At 58.2% G+C, this 21,695-nt stretch overlaps 1 protein-coding gene across 3 annotated transcripts in view; it reads right to left on the bottom strand.

The window, feature by feature from the left end:
• Nucleotides 1-818: 818 nt before the first annotated feature.
• Nucleotides 819-21,695, bottom strand: part of LRP5 (LDL receptor related protein 5) — a 76,663-nt gene continuing 55,786 nt past the window's right edge. For 2 of the 3 annotated variants that reach the window (XM_079786913.1, XM_079786915.1), the window contains 12 exons: nt 21,170-21,493; nt 19,649-19,848; nt 16,067-16,275; nt 15,244-15,434; nt 14,420-14,629; nt 12,181-12,306; nt 10,415-10,651; nt 8,431-8,541; nt 7,068-7,304; nt 5,703-5,842; nt 2,964-3,061; nt 820-1,218 (listed from right to left, as the gene is read on the bottom strand). In XM_079786913.1, the coding sequence (XP_079643039.1) occupies nt 957-1,218; nt 2,964-3,061; nt 5,703-5,842; nt 7,068-7,304; nt 8,431-8,541; nt 10,415-10,651; nt 12,181-12,306; nt 14,420-14,629; nt 15,244-15,434; nt 16,067-16,275; nt 19,649-19,848; nt 21,170-21,493 (2,345 nt within the window). In that variant the 3' untranslated portion in view covers nt 820-956. Of the gene's footprint in view, nt 1,219-2,963; nt 3,062-5,702; nt 5,843-7,067; nt 7,305-8,430; nt 8,542-10,414; nt 10,652-12,180; nt 12,307-14,419; nt 14,630-15,243; nt 15,435-16,066; nt 16,276-19,648; nt 19,849-21,169; nt 21,494-21,695 lie in introns of all 3 variants that reach the window. The other variant, XM_079786914.1, reaches the window with a different exon arrangement.

The raw sequence follows: 21,695 nt of genomic DNA, 5'->3' as shown, positions 1-21,695 counted from the left end.
GGGCGTCTTCCATGACCCACCTTAGACATCCCAACTAGGGTCAGGCCCTTCCCAGCTTCCCCTGGCCCCGGGAGAACAGCCCAGCTTCATGATCACACACCATTACTTGCTGACTTCTGTGTCTCCTTCCACAGGTGGGGACCCAGGGGCAGGAGCCAGGCCTTACCTAGTAGTCTCCTCCCATACTACCCAGATGGGCACGTCGCAAACCTCGGACAGCGTTCACTGACTGTGAGGGCCGGGAAGCAGGGGCCAGGGCAGGCTCGGGGCTTCCTTCCTTGGGGAGAGTGTGGCCTGGCAGCCCCATCCCATCCACTGTGCCCACATGGATGGCAGGACCAGGAGGGGCCCCTAGTCCCCAGCACGGCCTTGATGGGCACAGCAGCCTGGGTTGGCACACACAGGTCAGATGGTGGCAGAGACTGGCCAGGAACAGCCCAAAGCCCAGCTATTGAATCTGCAAAACCTATTTGTGCAAAATTAAAACACAGGGCCTCTTTCTCAAAAGTTATTTATAATTTCAGGGTGGCAACAGCTGAGACGAAGTCAAGCACGGGGCCCTTTATGACTGCAGCCATGACGCTGGCCCTGCCCGCTGGCCTTTGCCCTCCCACGCGGGAGCCTGATGAAGGGCGACGCCTGCACCCAGGAGGACAGAGGCTGTCCAGGGGAGGGCCAAAGGTCGGAGTTCACTCCGTGGGGACACTCCACTCTAATGCACACATGGCACAAAAGAATGGCAGTGATCTTAAAAAAAAAAAAAAAAAAGGTTTATAAATATTTCCTCCACTGTACAAAGTTTCCCCAGCCCTGCCCCACCCATCACTGTTCACATTTCTCACGTTTTTAAAAATCCCAACTATATTTATTTTTTAAATCATAAAATATATTTTTTCTTTGTTCATATTTAAAACTATTTACAGGGGCGCAGAGAGGCCAGGGTGGCCTGGCCGAGGTCAGGACGAGTCCGTGCAGGGGGACGGCGGGGGCGGGAAGAGGTGGAAATAGCTCCTCTCCGTGGCGGGCGAAGGGGGGCAGCTGTCCTCCGCCGACAGGTACTGGCTGTGGGGTGTGGGCGGGGGTGGGTAGGGGTCTGAGTCTGAGTTCAAATCCAGGTAGTACTTGCTGGCCTTCCAGCGGCTGGCGCTGTAGTCACTGTCACACACGTCTGTGCTGCAAGGCGTTGTCGGGGGCGCTATACCTCGGATGATGTAGGGCCTGGACGGGACAAAGAAAGGGGAGTGGGATGTGATCTGAGGACCAGATGGGCACAGGGGTCCCCCAGGCATGTGGCCTCTGCACCTCCACATCCCCACCTCTAAGCAGACGTGCCTCCGCCTCCCCGGCAGGGCTCCCGGGCCCAGGCCCTAGCAAGCACTGCAGCCCCAGGCCAAAGTCACCTTTACGGAGAACAAGGCCTGCAGAGCCTACCAGGTTGACCTTGGGCAACTTACCTAACCTCTCTTAGCTTCCGCTTCTCACTGATAAAACGGGAGAATGAAGCAGCACCCATTTCAAAAGCGACTTGTGAGGGTTAAATGAGATTCTGCATAGAAAATGCTCGAAACGGCCCGATACGAGAAAAGTGCTCGACAACCATTCCCCCTTATATACGGTCACTCTGGCTTGGACTGGTCCCATCTTGAGTTAAAGAAACCTGACCCCAGAGGTGCCACCCAGCTGTCCTCCTGGAGGACATCGCCGCCCAGACACCTCCTGCGCTGAACCCTGGGACGGGCTGCCCCACGGCCTGAGTGTGCGGCTGGGACCGTGGTGTGTTTATGAGCCCCAGCTCCAGGCCACAGGGGGCTCCCAGGGGGCAGGAAGGAGGAGCCAGCACCCAAGGGCCAGCGAGGGGTGCCTGGTGCTGAGGAATGTATAGCGGGAGGATTCGCCTCACAGGACCCCAAGAGCAGAAAGGGACCCCGTAAACAGTGGGAAGGAAGAGGTATCAGAGGTGACACCCAAATCCGGGCAGAGCACGGCATGGGGTATTCCAGAGACTGAGGGGCCTGGCCTGGCTGGTGTGGATGGCACAGCCCTAGGCAGTGGCCTACGAGGCTGCTGGGGACAATGACCCTGACTGAGGCACTGGGAAGCCACTGCGGGTCCTTGAACAAGGCAGTGACCAGCAAAGAGGTGTGTCTCTCCAGACTCGGCCCGGAGTTCCCGAAACGGCCACTAGATGGCAGGTGACGCCTTGGTCAGTCTCCACTGTGCCGGTGACTCAGTGGAGAAGGCGGGGCCTCCAACACTCCAGAGCTTCTGCCAGAGCCCGCCCCCACCCACCCCATCAGGGAGTTCACTTGGGGTGAGGGGCCCAGTGCACCTGGAGCCCAGCTGGCTGAGACCACCAGGTTGAAGTCAGGAGGGTCACCCCCCACCCGACCCCAGGCCGTGACTGGCCCCTGGACACAGACCAGCACACCGGATCCCACTTCTCCTCAACATCCTCAAGTGCCCCCTTCCCACCAAGGGAGATGGGGTCTGTGACCCCAATGTAGACCACGTGGAGGATGACAGCGGGGGGGGGGGGGGGGAGGCAAGGCGGAGCACTCATGTGGATTAGCTGTGGTCCCCGGCGTCACTCCCAGGGTCCCACAGCCAGACTCCAACAGTCAGGCCACGGAGCCGGGAGCCTGGCCCCTATGCATGGATCCTCCCGGGCGGTGGGACCAGCCATGCCGAGGTCGGAATGAGTGGGAGCATTCTTCCAGGCCCCATCTACCTGTCCCAGCTTAAGAGCCACTCAGAATGTGGGATCCAGCGGGTTTCTGGCCTCAACACGCAGGCCCGGTCCTCTGGTGTGGAGGGCAGCCCGGTGAGGAGAGCCGGGAGGCAGGACTTGGGTGCATCATGTGCTCATAACCACCCTGGACCGCTCCCCAGGTCCTTCCTCCTGGGAAACGGGGCCCGGAGGAACAGCCAGCCACGCCCGCCGGGGCTGTGCAGGGACTGCGTACCTGTAGGGCCTGGCAGGGGCGGGAATGTTTGAAGAGTAGAACACGTCCACGTTGTACAAGGAGGGGTCCGTGGCGGGGGACGGCGGTGGGTTCAGGATCTGCGGAGAGCCAAGCGGGGGTCACAGAGGCCCAGTGCAGCTGTGATCCTGCCACCCGCCGCCAGGTTTCCTCCCAGAGCAGGAGGTGCGGGTCCACACTGGACCGACCGGGCGCAGCGGGCCCACACCTCCCAGGCCCCCTTGTCCGGTGAGGAACTTCCCCTGCTTGGGCCACGGTTTCCTCGTCTCTAAAATGGGGCTGAGAAGACCTGCTTCTGCCCTGACACTTGTGAGTCACCACAAGAAGTACCCAGGCCCTTGCCCTGCCCCCAGAATCAAAAGCCCAGCTGGTGGCTCAGGGGTTGAGCATTGACCCAGGAAGCAAGAGGTTGCCAGTTCGATTCCCGGTCAGGGCATGGGCTTAGTCCCCCGTAGGGGGCATGCAGGAGGCAGCCAATCAATGTTTCTCTCTCATTGATGTTTCTATTTTTCTATCCCTCTCCCTTTCTCTCTCTCTAAAAATCAATAAAAACATTTTTTTAAAAGGTAAAAACATTACTCTCTTCTTTTGGAAAATGAAGTCCATACTCTTGTATACTTGCTTATGTACACATTACTCAGCAAGAACACACAAGAACCTTGCCATGGAATGTTGCTCTAAGGGGGTTCCTGCTCGTGTTGGGGGGCGGGGGCCGTCTTCCCCCTGTGCATGCTGTTGTGCCTTTTGAATTCTGTACCATGAACATGCATTACCGATGCAAAATCGTGTCGTTAATTTAAAAATAGCTGGCTCCATGTGGTTTCTTTCTGGGGTAATGAAAATGTTCTAAAATTAACCATGGTGATGGTTACACATATCTATGAATATACTAAAAACCACTGAATTGTACAGTTTAAGTGGATGAATTGTATGGTATGTGAGATTATATATATATATATATTTAAAAAAAAAACAAAACGGTTGGGCCCTGGCCAATATGTCAGTGGTTAGAGCGTTGCCCCATGCACCAAAGGGTCATGGGTTCGATTGTCAGTCAAGGGAATGTACCTGGGTTGCAGGTTCACTCCCCACCCGATTGGGGCATGTGTGAGAGGCAAAGGGTCGATGTGTGTCTCCCACATTGATGTTTCTCTCTCTCTTTCCCCCACCCCTCGCTCCCTCCCTTCCACTCTCTTTGAAAATATCCTCAAGTGAGGATTAACAAAACAAAACAAAACAACAACAAAAAACCAGTTGGCTGGTCAGTGTCCTCTCTTGCTACCTAATAAGATCACCAGCTCCCAGCAGAGCCTGGGGCAGAGAAGGCAGTTTCCTGAGCCTCCGGTGTCTGCACGGGAGGCCAAGGGGCTGCTTCCTGGGACGAGCTCGGTCTCACAGGGGTTTCCGTGCCTCTGGCTGGCTCTGTGGGGCACGTGAGAGGCAGCGGGGAGGACGGGAGGAGTGGTGGTTAGTATTCTAACTCCAGGCTTCTGGGTCCTGCCTCCTCTGCCCCAAAATGCAGTCGGGTCCTGGAGCCTCCAGGAGACTCAGTTCCCGTCCTGCGAACCCGAGATAACACCTTCTGCTGCCCCCTCCTCCCCTTCCAGGCCTGCCAAGCTCAGGACCGATAGGGAGGAGGCAACACCCTGGACATGCGGGACACCCAGAGGGGCAGGAAGGCCCGGCCCTGGCAGGTGGGCTTGCTGGAGACCCCAGAGAAAGCTCCAGGGGCTGCCTTCACCTTAGGACCGTGGTCGGCGGACTGCGGCTCGCGAGCCACATACGGCTCTTTGGCCCCTTGAGTGTGGCTCTTCCACAAAATACCACGGCCTGGGCGAGTCTATTTTGAAGAAGTGGCGTTAGAAGAAGTTTAAGTTTAAAAAATTTGACTCTGAAAAGAAATTTCAATCGTTGTACTGTTGATATTTGGCTCTGTTGACTAATGAGTTTGTTGATATTTGGCTCTGTTGACTAAAGAGTTTGCCGACCACTGCCTTAGGACATCCCGTCACAGGAAGTCAGGTTTCAAAGAATTAAAAACAGAACCTTCAGACTCCGATGTTTCCATACACACAGGCTCACCTGTGTGCATCAAGCTCGCCAGTCACCCTGGAGCTGTGCTCTTGGAAATGAGGGTACCCCAGCCAACCTCAGGGGGAGGGTTCCCACGAGGGACCCCACAGGGGGGCTCGGACACTGTACAGTTGTTCTGCTACCAGGTGTGGCTTGGTGAGAGCCAGCCCGCCACCCCACTGGGGCTCCCGCAGCCCCAAGGAGCATTTCAGCCACAAAAGTCGCCCCACGAGTGCCTGCCCTTTAGAAAACAATCCAGCTCTTTTCTGGGAGCCAGCAAGACCTTGGTTGGAAAATAGTGTTCCTGGTGGGGATGCTGAGGGGGAGCTTGCACGGGGACCCCTGAGCACCCCATCTAGACAGAGTGCAGAAGAGAGACTCCACTCGGACAGTGAAATGCCTACCAACAACCTAGGAGGTGGGATGACGGGTGGAACTTCCGTTCTAGATTTTTGTGTGGTACCCAGATTATCCCCAATAAACGAGGCGTGCCCTTTTCTAAGCTGAAAGCAGTGTCACTGAAGAGAAACATGGCAGGCTTGTAGGGGAGGAAGAGGATTCTCTGTGGTGGAACAGCTAATTAGTCCAGGAATCCTGAGGTCCCAGAAGTGTCCCCAGCCAGCCAGGCCTCCTCCCGCCCCCACTCACCGGCGGGTACAGCGTGGCCTTGGTGCTGGAGGAGCTGCTGGACGAGGCCCCGGTGACGTGGTTCCGGTCGTAGAGGGGCACCCCGCCTCGGCCCCCCATCAGGCTCACGGAGCTCATCATGGACTTGCCGCATGAGATGCCTGCGGGGGGAGGGGACAGGGCAGGTCAGGCTGGGGTACCCCACAGACACAGTGAGCCCTCCACAGCTCCTGCCGCCCACAAGACCCAGGTCCAGGTGAGTAAGCCCGTCCCACCCAGGCCCTCTGCCCACCACCAGTGTGAGCCTCATCTGTAAAATGGGGAGACCCACAGACTCCCCCAGGGGCCACTGTGGGCCTGCGGGAGTGGACTCAGAGGGCCTCAGCACAGCGCCTGGCACAGAGAGGGCCCCGTTCTCCGGGGACTGCTGCCAGGGTGACCGAGCCACTCCCTCGGGCCTCCCGGAGCTCTGGAGAAACCCCCACCCCCACCCCCAAGCAGAATCGGGCCTCATCTGACCACCCCCACCCCCAAGCAGAATCGGGCCTCATCTGCACACAGACGCCAGGGTCCCAGCAAGGCTGGCTCTGAGCAGGGGAACAGGACAGGAGGGAGGGACCCAAGGCTGGGCAGGCACTGAGGAAGCCCAAGGTGGCCCTGGAGATGACCTCAGTGACCCTCTCGGGGCTGAGCACCGACGGATCCCACCTTCTTGGCCACACCGTGATGTGAACCATGGCCACCTGTGGCCTCTCAGGTCCCCGCGGCTGGTGGACTGCACCTCACCGGGTTTTAACTGTGCAGCCACAGCCCTAACTGCGCTCAGGACAAAACTGCTTGCTATATACCCAGTGACTCCTTTGATACTAGAGAGAAGCGAAGTACACCCCCACCCTGCCCCCGAACACTCAAGACATGCTCCACAAGAACACTAAAAGCCCTGGCTGGGTATCTCAGTGGTTAGAGCGTTGTCCTGATGCGCCAAGATGGCCAGTGCAATCCCAGGTCAGGGCACATACAAGAATCAACCAATGGATGCATAAATACGAGGAACAACAAACTGATGCTTCTCTCCCCCTTGCTCTCAAAAATGAAAAAAGATCAGTAAAAATTATTTTTAAAAAAAAAAGGAATATTGAAGGTCACACCCAAAGAGCTTGCCCCACCTCAAAGGCCAAAGGACGGGTCGTAGCTGTGAGCCTCTGCACTGAGGACTCTGATGCCAAGAAGCTCAGCAGGAGAGCCCGAGTGCTGTGATCGACTAGTGATGTCTGCCACACGCCTGCTGTGGGGCCTGGAAGCAGCATTCCTGATCCACTCACCCATATCCTGCCCAGACCACTCTCCCCACCTCTGCCCAGGGCCCTGCCCGTCTCAGCTCCTTACCTGTGAAGGGACCATGTTGTGAGGCACCCGGGGCTATGAAATTGAGGGGCACGTGAGGGGTCCCACTGACGTACTCATGCGGGAAGGGCCCGTTGGCCCCTGTGTAGCGCTGGCACACCACACGCTGGCACACAAAGTAGACCCCACCCATGACAAAGAGCGAGAGGATGATGCCGATGACGGGCCCGATGGCACTGCTGTGGGCCGGGCTTTCGTCCAAGGGCGGCTTGTTGATTTCTGCCGGAGGACAGACAGGAAGAGGGGGTCAACGTTCACTGCAAAGGAACAGGCTCCCCTGTGGGTGGATACCGTGGGCCCTGGAGGAACTGGTTCTGCCTGGGGCCAGCACTCACTGACAGAGGGCCGGAAGGAGGGGATGCTGGGGTGCTGGGGCCGGGGAGCCATGCTAACCTCAGTACCACCCACCCGCTGCCCCCCTGGCCTGCCTGGAGCGCCCTCCTTCCCCTCCTCTCCTCCCCCTCCTCCATTCAGCTAAGCTCTATGTATACCCCAAGGGCCCCTTAACAGTGACTCCCGCACAGCAGCCTCATGTTCATCCCCCTTTGTCCGAGGTTCTCCGTGACGGCTGGAAGTACACAGTTGCTCCCATGAGTCATGAGCTGGGCCAGGAGGCCCGTGGGGCTGGTTCCAGGACTGACACCAGGCAGTAGGCATGGGACAGGCAGAAGGAGCCCAGTCTCCTAGCCCATCTAGCAGTGGACTTCACCTGTGCCGAGGGGCTGGGCTAACAGGTGTGCCAGGGGCCCAGGGCCTTCACTAGCAGGGCTCACTGAGCCCCGCAGAAATCCCGTGACAGGGCCTGGACTTAGGGGGCTCAGCCCAACCCGCAATGCCAGGAGCTGGCTCGGGGCTGCCAAGGTGCACGCAGGGGTCCTCTGGGCGTCCTGAGCTGGGGAGGTGCTCCTTGGGCGCCTGAGCCATGGGGGCCTGGGAACGCTGTCTGATTCAGACAGAACAGGAACTGGAGTCTGGGCTCTAGACTCAACATGGGCACAGCTCCGGCGAGGGTAAGCCTGCTGCCTGACCGATGTCACTGGCTGAGGTGCCTGGGCAGGAGCAGGACAGTTGACACTCAGGCCAAACCTGGCACCTGCACATGCCTTCTCCCAAGGGGGCCTGCCCCTGTGCCTCTCCCAGCGGGAACACCCCTAACTCACGGTCTCCCTCTCCCCTCAGCTCAGCTGCCCAGCCTCCTCCACTCCAGGAAAGCTCCCCTGCCTGCTAGCAAGGCCAAGGAGTCCCGACCACACTGCCCCCAGTCCGCTTCTCCCTTCTGGACCCCAACTCCGAGGCAGAACCTCAGCACCGGGGGGACCCCGCCCTCCGTGGGAAGCCGGCTCACCACACATGAGCTCGTCGGAGCCGTCGATGCAGTCGGGGAAGGAGTCACACTGCTGCTTAATGAGGATGCACTGGCCGCTGGCGCAGCGGAACTGGTTGGGCAGGCAGAGGGCTGCGAGGAGGGAAGCTCGCACTCAGAGACGCCAGAGGGCGCGGGGTGGCTCCCTGCCCCGCCACCCAGGACCCAACGAAGATCTGGGTTCCAAATGTAGAGGGACAAACGGGACCCTTTCTAGGACTGGGTAGGGAGATGGCAAACCCAGTCTTCACCCTCCCCTCGATGACCCTTGTCCCAAAGCTTCTGCAATGCTGGGGTCAGGCCCGGCAGGGAAGAGACGATACTGATCAGGCTCCTTCCACGGCCCGAACAGCGCAGGGACTACCCAGTCCCTACCCCAAGGCTCTCCCAGGGTACAGGAGGTGAGCCAGCTAGAGGGTCGCCCACGAGAAGCTCTGGCTCCCTAGAGCGGGTGGGAGGGGGGGAGGGGAGGACAGGTGATGTCTCGGCAGAGCTCAACTGTGACGGCAAAGGCATCCACACAAGTGACCAACGCAGCTCACAGCCTTTCAGGGGGAGACAGGGCTGTGATGCAGGCAGGTTGGGTACCGATCGCTGCTGCCGCCTCCGTTCCTGCGCCCGACTGCTGCCGGGGAAGGAGCTAGAGCCCCACCAGGAAGGCAGCTGCCCAGGGCTCAGCCATCGGGCGTACTTGCTATCCGAACTCCCACCTGCCCTGCCCAGGTGCCCCGAGAACCACTTGGGAGGCTTCGGGAACAGAGGGTGGCGCCCGGAGCTTGCACCAGGGCTGGCTGTGAGGTAGCACGTGCACCAGAAGACACGTTTACAACGGGAAGGGGCGGGGATAGTTCCTCATGGGGCTCCTGCCATCCTCATGATCGAGGCTAAACAGTGCCGGGCGAGAGGGTACAGCTGGCTCAGTCAGTATTTAGTCACTGAGGGCCATCGGTCTCCATTGCAACTGCTCGATTTCGCTGTCCTAGCACGAGACCGAAACAAATGAGCCTGCTGTGTCCCAACCAGAGTTTATTTACCAACACAGGTGTGGTCTGGATTTAGCCTTCAGGCCAGTGTGCCAGTCCCTGGTCTACAGCCTCCACCACATTCCCAAAGCTGGAAAGACTTCACCACGGCGACTTTACAGAAACATCTAGGGGAGTGACGCTCATCACAAATGGGGGTGGCAGGCTGTGACCAGACAGCATCCGCATTATCTACGGCAGGACCCGCGGCTACGGGGGGAGGCAGTAAGCGCGGCCCTTTAAGAGCTCAGTGGCAGTCCTGGGGCCCTGGTGTTAACAACATGTGACCGGAACCTCCAAGCAGGTCCTTGGTGAAAGGAAAACTCACAGGGGAAACAGAGAGATGTTTCCCTGTCAAGGTCTAAAGGAAGATCCTGCTGGTCACAGTGGACCTGAGATGACGAAGCCCATCTCTTTGTAACTCCCGGTCCAATGGGTTGCTAGAAACTACTCAGGGGTAAGTGTTACCCACACGCAGGTCAGAGGAGGCCAGCTCCGTCTTATGGGTGGGATTTACCCAGGTGTGAACCCTGAACGTCCAGCTACTGGACGTGTCTTGGTTTCCGTAAAACTGTTGACGGAACGAAGGAAGGCGGGACTGACGCTTACACTCCGCCTTCGAGTCAAACTGCTTGGCAGGACAGGATGGGGGCAAATGGCAAGGGTGTGCACCTTTGGCCTAGAAAGTAACTTCTCTCCCTCCCAAGCTGAGGAGGACCCGGTGATTTCTCTCCTGGCAAAGGTTTTACAGAGACGCCACCCTTGTGGCCAGTCAGAGACCTAGGAGAGGGTAGGACAAGTGGCTTCGGGGGAACTGCACGGCTCCAGAAAGGAGGGGGGACAGAGCAGAGTCTGGGTAGGGCCAGATGGGGGGGAGAGGGGGGAGAGGGGCAGGGCCTTGGTGGACGGGGACTGGGGAGGGACCGGCGGGGGCGGGGCCTCACCATCACAGTCTGCCTCATCTGAGCGGTCCTGACAGTCAGCCTCACCGTCACAGCGCAGGCTCAGGTCCACGCACTGGCCCCGCGCGCAGGGAAACTGGGCGGCCGAGCACACCGGGCAGCCCTCCTCGTCGCTCTGGTCGTCGCACTCCGGGAAGCCGTCGCAGCGCCAGGCCGCGGGGATGCAGTCGATGTCCCCCGTTGCACAGGTGAACTGGTCCGGGGAGCACGTGGGAGGCTCTGGGGGGGGAGGGGGAGGGACAGAAGCACCGTCACATGCAGCCCCACCCAGTGCAATCGGTCTCCCTTGCGGGTGTGTCCTGGGCGCTGCCCCAGCCCCCGTGTAGAAGAACGGGGTGATAAATGTGAGCTAAGAGACATGCACTTTGTTGGTGTGTTTTTTCATTGTGGAGGGAGACAGGGCTGGGATGCAGGCAGGCAGAGAGGAGGGGGCTCCAGCAGAGAGAAGGGAGAGCTGCGCTCAGCCCAGGGCCGCCCCATTTCCCAGGGCTCCATCCCCATCCCCATCCCTCCTCTCCTGTGTGTGGAAAATCGCAGAAAACTAACTGAGGCCAGGAAGTTGGCCAGAATTTCATTTTAATGTTTAACAACAGCCCTCAATGCCCCTGAAACCTCAGGGAAAAGTATTCATTTCACCCAGAAACAATGCATGTGAGCCTTTCGTCATTTGGTGCCCGTGTGCCTCCCGCGTAACCGCCAGGTTCTCACCAAGCTGAGCAGGGCCTGAGGCAGGGGAGGGGACGTGAGCAAACTCAAAAAGAAGCCTGGCTGTCCCCCCTGGGCCCACCCACACAGAACACGGAACACGCCACGGGCGGCAGGAGCCTGGGTGCAAATGGCGTCTGAAAGGAGCCAGTGGCGGATGCCTGCATGCTGAGCCACCAACAAAGACCACGCACAGGAGGTGGGATCCAAGGGACCCGACAGCAGCAGATGACACGTTCTTCTCAAGCTCACGTGAAACATTTGTCAAGACAGACACATGCTGAACCATGAAACACACCTGAACTAAACTAAAAGGACAGAAATCATACAATGTCTGCTCTGAGACAACAGTGGGATTAAACTAGAAATCCGTAGCGGAAAGAGAGCTGGGAAACCCCCAATTATTAGAAGATTACACACACTTCTAAATAACACATGGATCAGAGAAGAAGCCATAGGAGAAATTTAAAAATATTTGAACTAACTGAAAATGAAAATGCAAATTATGAAAATTTGTGGCTGCAGCAAAAGCAATGCTTAGAGGGAAACTCATAGCCCTGAATGCATATATTAGAAAAGAGAGGATGACAAAGAAACAGTCTGCTTTGGAGACTGAATGCCACAGAGACTATCTACACTAATAAAAGGGAAATACGCAAATTGACCATACCTCAGTGACACCCACCAGCCAATCAGCAGTGAGTATGCAAATTAACCCAACAAAGATACCAGGTTAATTTGCATATGCAGGCACGGAGCTGGCGGGCAGGGCGGGATGCCTGGTATGAGGGGGAAGGCGGGGGGCAGAGGGAGCTACAGGAGCAGCACTCTGGCCAGAGTGGAGAAGACTGAAGGCTCCGGCCGGAGCCAAGGCCTGGGTCCCGGGTGCCGGAGGAGAACCGGTGCCGGCAGCCAGGGGCAGGAAGGCCTATTGCACAAATCTTCGTGCAACGGGCCTCTAGTGATTTTAATAAAAGAATGCAGGGCAGCAACCAGTGGGCAGAGAACTAGGTCCCAACAGAAAGTACTGAGGTCATATCTACCACCACAGGTCAGCAGGTTCTGCAGGAGCACGAGGTGGACTGGGCATGAGCACCGTGGTGTCCCGTCACCCTTGGCAATGCAGATGTGGGAGCAGCCGCCGTTGTCCCGGGCACATGGGTGGGCCGCTGCGGAGACAAAAAGGGAGGGGGTCAAGCTCTGCCTCCCACCTCAGGACTGCAGTCCAGAGGGTGGAGGGGATGAGGGCCAGGTGAGAACTCAGAAGAACTGGCACTCTCGTTGGCCAGACCCCGACAGATCCTCCCACTTAATTCCCAGTCAGTTAGGTTGCTTCCGGAGTCTGCGTCTAGTGACACTGCAGTTTGCAGATGAGGAAACACAGGCCAAAAGCAGTTACCAAACTTACCCAACATCACACCCCAGCCCATCTTCCCCAGCTCCCACTGTGCCTGCAACTGTCACGCTACTCTGCCCACCTGTCTGTCTCTCATGGTGTAGTGGGCTGAGTGGTGGCCCCCAAAAAAGGTATGTCCACCTCCTAATACCCGGAACCTGTGAATAGGACCTTATCTGGAAAAACGATCTTTGCAAATACAATCAAGTTAAGAATCTGGAGTTGAGGTTATTCTGAATTATCTAGGTAGACCTGAGTCTAACGATAAGTGTCCTTACAAGAGACGACAGAGGGACGAAGGGACAGACACCGGGGAGAAGGCCGTGTGATGGCAGAAGCAGAGATGGGAGCGATGTGGCCACAGGGAACGCCTGAAGCCACCAGAAACTAGAAGGGGCAGAGAGCCATCCCCGGGCCTGGAGAGGGAGCGGACCCCACAGACCCCTGATCCCAAACTTCTGGCCTCCAGAACTATGGGAGGCCGCCTGTCTGATGCATTAAGTCACCCGGTTTGTGGTGATTTATTACAGGGACTGCAGGATACAAATACGCAGGGGCGCTAAGGTAGCAGGTGCTGACTGTCTGGGGAGCGCGCATATTTCAATTCAACTAAAAATGCATCCACACCTGACCCAGAGGAAGAAGCCTGGGGTGGGGGGTGTGGTTGACCTCCCTCAGGTGAGAAGAAATGGCAGCCCCAGCAGTCAATACACAAGTGACAGATTCACTGTGTCAGAGGTCACACCCCGGCTCTGAGGCTCCGAGGCTCCGAGCTGGGAGTCAAGACCTCACTCAGACCCAGGCTTTGTACTTCACACTTAACTAATGAACGTGGTTGCCAACTAGGAGGTGAGCAACAGACAAGCCCAGGAGCTAAATCAGGAGCTCTGGCCTCAAATCCAAGCCCCATCGTGTTCATTAGCCAACTGACAAGGGGAGATAACACCCTTTGTGAGCCCCGCTTTCCTCAGATGCACAAAAGCACTATTGTGAAACACAGGTAAGGTGATGACGTAGTGAGCACAGGGCCTGGAAGGCAGGGCAGTCACCACGTGGCAGGGAGGGGTCCAGGGGTAGAAGCTCATCCACAAGAGGGACACCTGAGCTGAGTGAAGTGAAGAATTAGCAGAAGTTATTCAGGTGGAGAAGGAGAGGTGAGCAGACAGAGGGACTTCAGGGAGCAGGCACTGGGCCAGTGGGAGGATGAGGGGCTGGGGTAAGGCTGGTGAGCCGGCCATCCCCCAGGGCCTTGAAGGCGAGCACCTTGAAGGTGGCCATGACCCTGGGCATCACAGGACAGAGAAAGCGGTAGCCCTGCTCGGCTCGCTGTCAGCCCAGGTGTATTGACTGAATGAAGAGCGAGAAGACAGAGACACAGGTAGACACCTACACACACGCACCCTACACTGCCCTATATGGAGGGGATAGAGGAACAAGAGGTCCTGGGGTAGACAGCAGGCTGTAGCAGGCAGAATCCTACATGCTCCCCAATTTTCCACCCTAACCCCCAACACAGGGGATGCAATGAGCTGGCGCGCCCGTGGGTTTGCAGATGGAACTAAGGCTACTAGTCAGCTGACTTGAGCCAATCGCAAGGGAGACTTAAAGCTGGGCCGAATCTAACCACGGGCCCTTGAAAAGCAGAGCGGACTCTCCCGCTGGAGGAAGCAGGAGATTCGGATCTGTCCTTGAGGCAGGGAGCGGGCCTGAGGGCCAGAGGGAGGCCTCCAGGAGCCAAGCGGGAGAACAGGGCCTCAGCACCACCACTCCGCACAGCGGCCCGACCTCCTCCCGCCCCAAGGGGACCAGTGTGAGGTCACTGTGCTGTGAGCCCAGGCCCACCCTTCCCTGGGTACCCCCCACACCGCTGCCCACCCCCCACATACAGAACTCCTCCAGGCTGATGTCCTCCACGGCGTGGATGCCGGTCAGGTGGGCGACACGGCCCTGGACTCGTGTCCTCTTGTCGCCAGTGGTCTTCTCCACGCGCTCGATCATCTGCTGCTGGCGGTCAATCCAGTAGAGATGCCTGCCCAGCACGGTCAGGCCCACGGGCTGCACGATGTTGGCATCCTCCAGGGTCAGGCGGTTGGCCCCTGCAAATGGGACAAGCACCCCTGAGTGGCGGCTGACCTCGACGACAGCGCAACCCACACCTGGCTCGGGAGGATGGGGGAGGGCTGCCAGGGAGCCTGCAGGATTCCACAGTGGGGCGGGAGCTGGGGCAGATCTGAGACCAGCCCTGGACAGCCCCTGCTCCCACCTGCGACCGACCGTCTTGGGATCAGGGACACAGGACCCCTCCCTCCATCCCACCCCATCTTATGGAAGAAAAGGCCCTCAACGCATCGACTCCCACTCCTCTCCAGCCCATGGGCCTCCTGGTCTAAGGCGGCCCACCTGTGACGTGGGCACTGAGCAGAGGCCGGGGTCGGACTCCTGCCCCACCCCGTGCTGTGGGAGCCGGGGCAACTTGCTCGCCCTCTCTGAGCCTCATCTTCGGCCTCTGCCCCGCAGGGATCGTGAAACTCTTGGTGGAACTCCACGAGGTGAACGTGAAGCCCCAGCACTGTGCCCGCTCACAGCAGGTCCCTGACCACCACGCCACTACCACGGTTACTGATGACACGGGAGGCGGGCATTCCAGGGAAGGTCAGACCTGTGGCTGCCAGGGGACCCGATTCCGAGGACGCCCGCCCAGGGCACGTACCTGACAGGTCACAGCTTTCGATGCGCTTCAGGTCCCCGTCCACCCAGAAGAGCTTGCCCAGCGTGTTGTCCACCACGAGGGCCACGGGGCGGATGAGGCCCGTGGTGAAGAGGACCTCACGCTCGGTGCCGTCCAGGGCCGCGCGCTCGATCTTGGCTGTTCGGTCCTGCATGTTGGTGAAGTACAGGTACCTGTGGGAGGAGGACAGGGGGGAGACAGGTGCCATCTCCTCAGTCAGGATGCAGCTTGCAAAGCACCAGTCAGTCAGCTTCCTGTCATGTGGGTTAGGTCCCCCTCCCACCCTGGCTTTTCCCGTTGGGACCCTCAGTCTATCAGCATGTCCCAGGTGCCTCCACCCGTCAGAGAACCCGCGGGCCCACAGGGGGCGCATCAGGGGCCTTCATGGAGGGAAACAGCTCTCAGGAGGTAAAGCTGAGCCAGGAACAGCCAGCTTGTGAGGCAGTGAGTTCCCTGTGGCGGGACACATGCGAGTGAGTGGCCAGCCACCACCTGCGACGCTATGGGCGGGATTTTCGTACGGGGTTCGAGCTTGACGGGGACGGTACAAAACCTATGAGGGAGAGCTGACATCCTTCCTGTGTCTCTCAGCAAAGCCTGCACCTCCCCGCACGTGCTTCCTGGGAAAGGGGCCCCTGGGGGTCTGCTTTCCGGCTGAGGCCAGGAACGAGCTAGCGTTCCCACGTCCTGCTCTGGCTGCCGCGGCAGGGATCCATCAGAATGTCGGGGATGGAAAACCCCTCCCAGCCCCAGCGGGGAGCAGCCCCCCACATCACGGTGTCCGCCTGCCCCTCTGGCCTCGCACCCTCGCTCGGCGTTGACGGCGATGGCCCTCGGCTTGTCCCGGTCCCCTCGGAGCACCACGCCCATGGCGTCGCCGCTCAGCCTGTGGGCGTTGATGGTGTTGGTGGCCTCGCACGTCCAGAACAGCGTCCGGCTGTAGACGTCGATGCTGAGGTCGTGGGGCTGCCGGTCTGGGCTTTGGTTTGGGCTCGGAGAGGTCAGGATGAAGGGCTGTAAGACAGTGAGACAGGAACGCCGCCGGCTAAAGGCAGGGCCGCAGGGCCGAGGCCTCGGTGTCTGAGTTCAGGCTCCAACCCTCTCCGATCGGCTCTTACCCCCACGCGCACTGGAGAGTGAAACTGACGCCTACAGCAGCCTGGGGAAGAGCCCTCGCCCGTTCACCCACGCGAATTCAGCCACCCCGGCCTGCGCCGTCCCTCTCCCGGTCCTGTGCCTGCGCGCACCGAAGGGCCGCCTGACGGCTAAATCCAGGGTCACAGCCCCTTCCAAGACATCGCTCTGCTTTCTTGTTTTCTCAGACTCCGGCTTTTGGGTTAAGACCATCACCTCCTGCTGTTTTTTAAGCTGAGGGTGCCAGAACTAAGTGTAGAGAATGGAGGTGAACCTCGCACAACCCTCTCCCCTAAGGGAGAGGCCAGGGGTTCAAGGCCCAGTGAGGGTGCAGGGCCAGGTGGGGGCCAGGTGAGAGTGTTGTGGGAGCCTACAACCAGACTTGGGACACCAGTCATCAGAAAAGCCAGCTAAGAACCACACATTGTGAAACAATTGGCTGCCTGCATCCCTCCCCAGGAGACAAATTTTAATGGCTGGCCAGTTTTATAAAACCGGAACCTCAATCCTATATAATAAAAGCCTAATATGCTAAGTGTCCGACCGTTCAACCAGTCGCTATGACGCGCACTGACCACCAGGGGGCAGATGCTCCAACCGGTAGGTTAGCTTGCTACTGGCATCCACCGATGGATCAGGACTGGGCAAGATGAGCCGGACATGCCCTGGAGCCAATCTCCCGTGGTCCCTCCCTGGCCTCTAAAATATTTCTTCTAATTAATTTCCTTTCAATGTGCACAAATCTGTGCACCGGGCCTCTAGTTTTAACATAAGTAACAATACTTTGGCTAATGCAACATGTCTAACTAGAATCTTATTCAACACCACGATAACACCCCCTCCTCACCAGTACACACACCACCTCATAATGTTCATGGCCGCACTGTTCACCCAAAGGTGGGAGTGACCAGTGTCCACTGACGGATGACGAAGAAACAAAACATGGTCCCTCCCACAATGGAATATTACAAAGCCTTAAAGAGGAGGGAAATTCTAACACACACTACAGCGCAGATAAACCCTGAACACGTTATGCTCAGTGAAGTAAGCCAGACACAAAAAGACACATGCTTTCCTAAGTGTATGATGCCACTTATAAGAAGTTCTTAGAACAAATTCACAGACAGAAAGTAGGACGGTAGGTGCCAGGGGCTGGCGGGAGGGGATGGGGAATTCAGTGTGTCATGGGGGCAGCGTTTCAGGTGGAGAACACGGACAGTTCTGGAGATGACAGTGGCCATGGCCACACAGCCATGTGAACGTACTCAGTGTCACTGAACCACACACTTAAAAACTATTAAAATGGTTCTGTTATGAATTATTTACCACAGTAAAAAACTTTAAAATGAATAGGTAAGAAAACTTAGCCAAGTAGATAATAATTTAAAACATCATCTGGGGGGGGGCAGTTTGCGGGGTGCCCTAAGAAAGAATCAAAGCCAGCCGTGGCTGGTGGCTCAGTGGTTAGAGCATCCGCCTGCACACCAAAGGATCGTAGGTTCGATTCACAGTCAAGGGCATGTACCTGGGTTGCAGGTTCGACCCCCGGCCCCAGTTGGGGTGCATGTGGAAGGCAACCAATTAATGTGTCCCTCTCACATCAACGTTTCTCTCTCTCTCTCACCCCCACCCACCTCCCCCTTCCACTCCCTCTAAAAGTCAATGGAAAGAATATCTTCGGGTGAAGATTAACAAACAAACAGACAGACAAACAAAAAAGACTCACAGCCAGAGCCACCAGAGGGGGGAGGCTCAGCAAGAGACAAGGAGGGACCCATGTTTCCAAATTCAGTGAAAACCCAGAAGCTGCTCCTAAAAGGACTTGTTCTTCAAAGCCTTTCCATGCTTTCGCCCAGATTTCTAAAGGGATGCCTGGATGCGACCCTCAGGCAATTTGCACCTTGTAACAGCAGGGAAGCCACAGCCCATCCATTAACACCTCCCAAAAGGACGGCCAGGGATGCGGCACCTGCTCTGAGCAGGATGAAAGAAATCCATTCCCACCAGGCTCAGCGCCAGAGACGACGGCACAAACCTCAAAGGTGCCCTGCTAACTTCGCCTCCTTGCTGGAGGAAGTATTTTGTTGGAAGTTATGCCCAACCCACCCAGACAGCAACAGCATCCAGTTCAGGGGAGGGAACAGCAAAATCTACTTTACAGACACGAAAATCATCTGAAAATCTCCACGGACAGGAGATTTTGGTGGCCTCGCCACCACCGTTACCACAGTCTCAAGAGCTCCCCGCGGTGACACAGGCCCCTGCACGGACCACGGGACTGAGAAGGGGACGCTCAGTTCTGCGGCTTTTGTAAAAGGGTCTCCGGAAACTGGCGGAACGAGCCGAACACACGCATGGTGGCCACAGTTCCCTGCCACACGGAGACACCGGGTGAGGCCCGAGGCTGCAGTGAGCGTGTCCTTTCTGGACCGGGTCACATACCTCACACCGTCAGTCCTGCCAGGACGCGCACTTTGGAAACGCGAATGTGTTCCCACACAGGGATGCCCTGGGGGCCACTGGAGCAGAAGGTGGATTTCACATTTGCTCTCGGGCACTCTCACCCGTAAGAAGCACCCGGTGGATGCACCCAGCACGGGGCCGAGTAGGACCACACGCCCCCTCTGTCTCCCTGTGAGCCCCACATCCACACTCACTCCACCGACTCACAAAAACCCCCAGGCTGCGACCCTCCAACGCCCAAGTCCTCAGCCAACGTCAGGCCTCCATTGTGGCACTTCTGTCCTGAGCCACTGAAGCCTGCACGACAGTCCTGAATGGAGCCCGTCTTTTTTAGCGTGTCGGTGACGGAGTTTTGAGTAATGTGCCCCAGCCGCCTTTCCCCATGGCCCTGAGGTGTGTGCTGTGCGATTTTTGCCAAGCGTGGTGATTTCCAGGACGCACAGACTGCGTTATGGCAGAACTGACTACACGATTCCTCTGAAATAAGAACAACTCCAGGGTAAGCAATACCAACCTCCCTGTACAAAACCACTGTGGCAAGAAGAAATATCCCAGGCGGTTGGACACTCCCCTCCCCCAGTGATTTCAAAAACTGTAAGATCCAGTTTCTACACATAATCAGTCTCAGAGTTTCAGACCCAATAATGGCAGAATCGGGGCTCAAATAATTGTTTACCCAAAACTGTGCTTGGTGGGCACCCCCACTGCTGAGAGAAGTGGGCGGAGCCCAGAGATTCCCAGGGTGAGCTCTTCACGGACGTGCCCGCATGCCTCTGACAGACACACTTGCCTGGGTGCCATCATCCCGGGCTCGCTTGATGTTCTGGCGTCCATCCACCCAGTAGATGAACTTGTCCAGTGGGTCGTAGTCGATGGCCTTGACGTTCCTCAGCCCGTGCAGCGGCAGGATGAGGTCTGGGCTGTGCTGGTCGTCCGGGATCATCCGGCTGATGGCATTCTTCTGGCTGAACAGCAAGAAGGTGCTGGGCGCTAGGGTGAGGCAAACAGAGGGGGCACTGCAGGTCAGCATCCGGGAGCCGCAGGGAGGGTGGCGCCGCTCACCATTACGGAGGGTGGGCCTGCGTGTGGAGCCCCCAGGGGACATGGGGCCAGGCCAGAAGGCCAGAAACCTGCTTCCTGGGGTGGACCACAGGGAATTTTACCCTCCATGTTACATGTCTCGGTTTCAGTTTTTATGCGTGTACGTTATTTTAAAAATAGATATCAATTCATCTTTAAGTGATCAAGACCCAAGACGGCAGGAAGGAAGGCAATGAGTAACAAGGGCCCACCGCAAGTGTCCGTCAAGCTCGGGTGACATGCCTCCACGTGCCCAGGGAACTCCTGAGGGGCATATGGAGTGAACAGTGACCCCAGGAGGGCACGCTGCCCGGGGTGTCAGTGAGCAAAGCTGCCCAGCTGCAGGAACTGCATCGCTCGGAATGTGCAAGAGGCCACCGGTTACAGCCACTGTCAGACAGTATAGGCCTCTGCCCAGGTGTGCCAGCCACAGGCGTCCCCTCTGGGTGCTGGGTTACCTGCACCTCTGCTTCAAGGTTATGGCCCCCAGGGGGCAGGGACAACCGGCTCAAAGGGAGCCCAGGAGTGGGGGTCCCAGGCTGTGGCCCTGGCCCAGCACGCACCAGCTCAGGGTCCTCATCTACACGAGGGGATGAGGAAAGCCAGCCCTCCTGGTGCCGAGGGCTGTGTGACCTCAGGCCAGGCCCAGGCAACAGAGCTCTGCACGCTGCCCCGTGCTGCACCCGGCTCTGATGCTACAGGGGAAAGTCGCCCTCAGGCTCCCTGAAACTCACTTCTTTACCACTGACATGAGAACTTTTAAAAAGGCCTGCATAATTCAGAGCGTCCGTGTGAGGATTACACGTGTGAACGTGAGGCCGCGTGGCAAGGGGTCAAAAGCAGGGACTCTGGAGCCAACCTGCCTGCATCCAAACCGGGCTCAGACCGTACCGGCCGTGTGCCCTGCACAGGTTACCACGCATCTCTGCGCCGGGCTCCTTGCCTGTGAGACGAGGACAGTGACACTTCCCGCCCTGCAGGCTTGAGGGTTAACCAAGAGCCACAGGAAGGACTCAGAACAGGCCTGCCTCCCTGAGTGCGTGCTCTCCCCAGGGACCACGATTCCCCCTGGGATGTGCCAGCTCGGGGCTTGGCCCAGCTACTGCGTCCTCCCCCCAGCCCAGGCCGCCAGGTAACTGTGCAGTTCGTGCGCCAAGGCACCCTTCCCCTCCCTGCCCCAGAGCCAGCCTGGCCGGCCACGGGGCGCGCTGCGGGGGAGGCCAGCACTCACGGCTGCAGTTGCGGCTGCTGGGGTCCAGGGTGTAGTGGGAGGCACAGCTGCAGCGGTGGCCGCCGGGGATGGCCAGGCACAGCTGCCCGCACTGCCCGTTGCTGTGCACGCAGTCGTTGAGGCCGTCCTGGCGGGAGGAGTGGAACACCAGGATGTCCATGACAAAGTCCAGGTGGCCCTGGATGAGGGTGCGGTTCCGGCCGCTGGTCTTGTCGGCCCGCTCGATGCTGTGCAGGTTCCAGTCGGTCCAGTAGATGTAATCGCTGTACTGGGTCAGGCCGAAGGGGTGTGGGAGGTCGTCGGCAATCACGATCCGCTCCTGACCTGCGTGGGACACACGGGTGGGGCGTCAGCAGCAGCACAGCACGCCCACAGCACAGGGCGCCCTGCAGCCTGGCAGCCTGCGCCGCGGCCGGAAAGCTCGACCACTTTGGAAAACGAGCAGGATTGACTGACGTTGGAGGTGCAACACCCTGGGACCGGGCAACTCCTCTCCCGTTCACAGGAGAAACGCACGCCCACAGTG

This window comes from Cnephaeus nilssonii (genome assembly GCF_951640355.1).
Source record: "Cnephaeus nilssonii genome assembly, chromosome: 13".
NCBI classification, from domain to species: domain Eukaryota; kingdom Metazoa; phylum Chordata; class Mammalia; order Chiroptera; family Vespertilionidae; genus Cnephaeus; species Cnephaeus nilssonii.
This window is presented reverse-complemented; position numbering and strand designations above follow the sequence as displayed.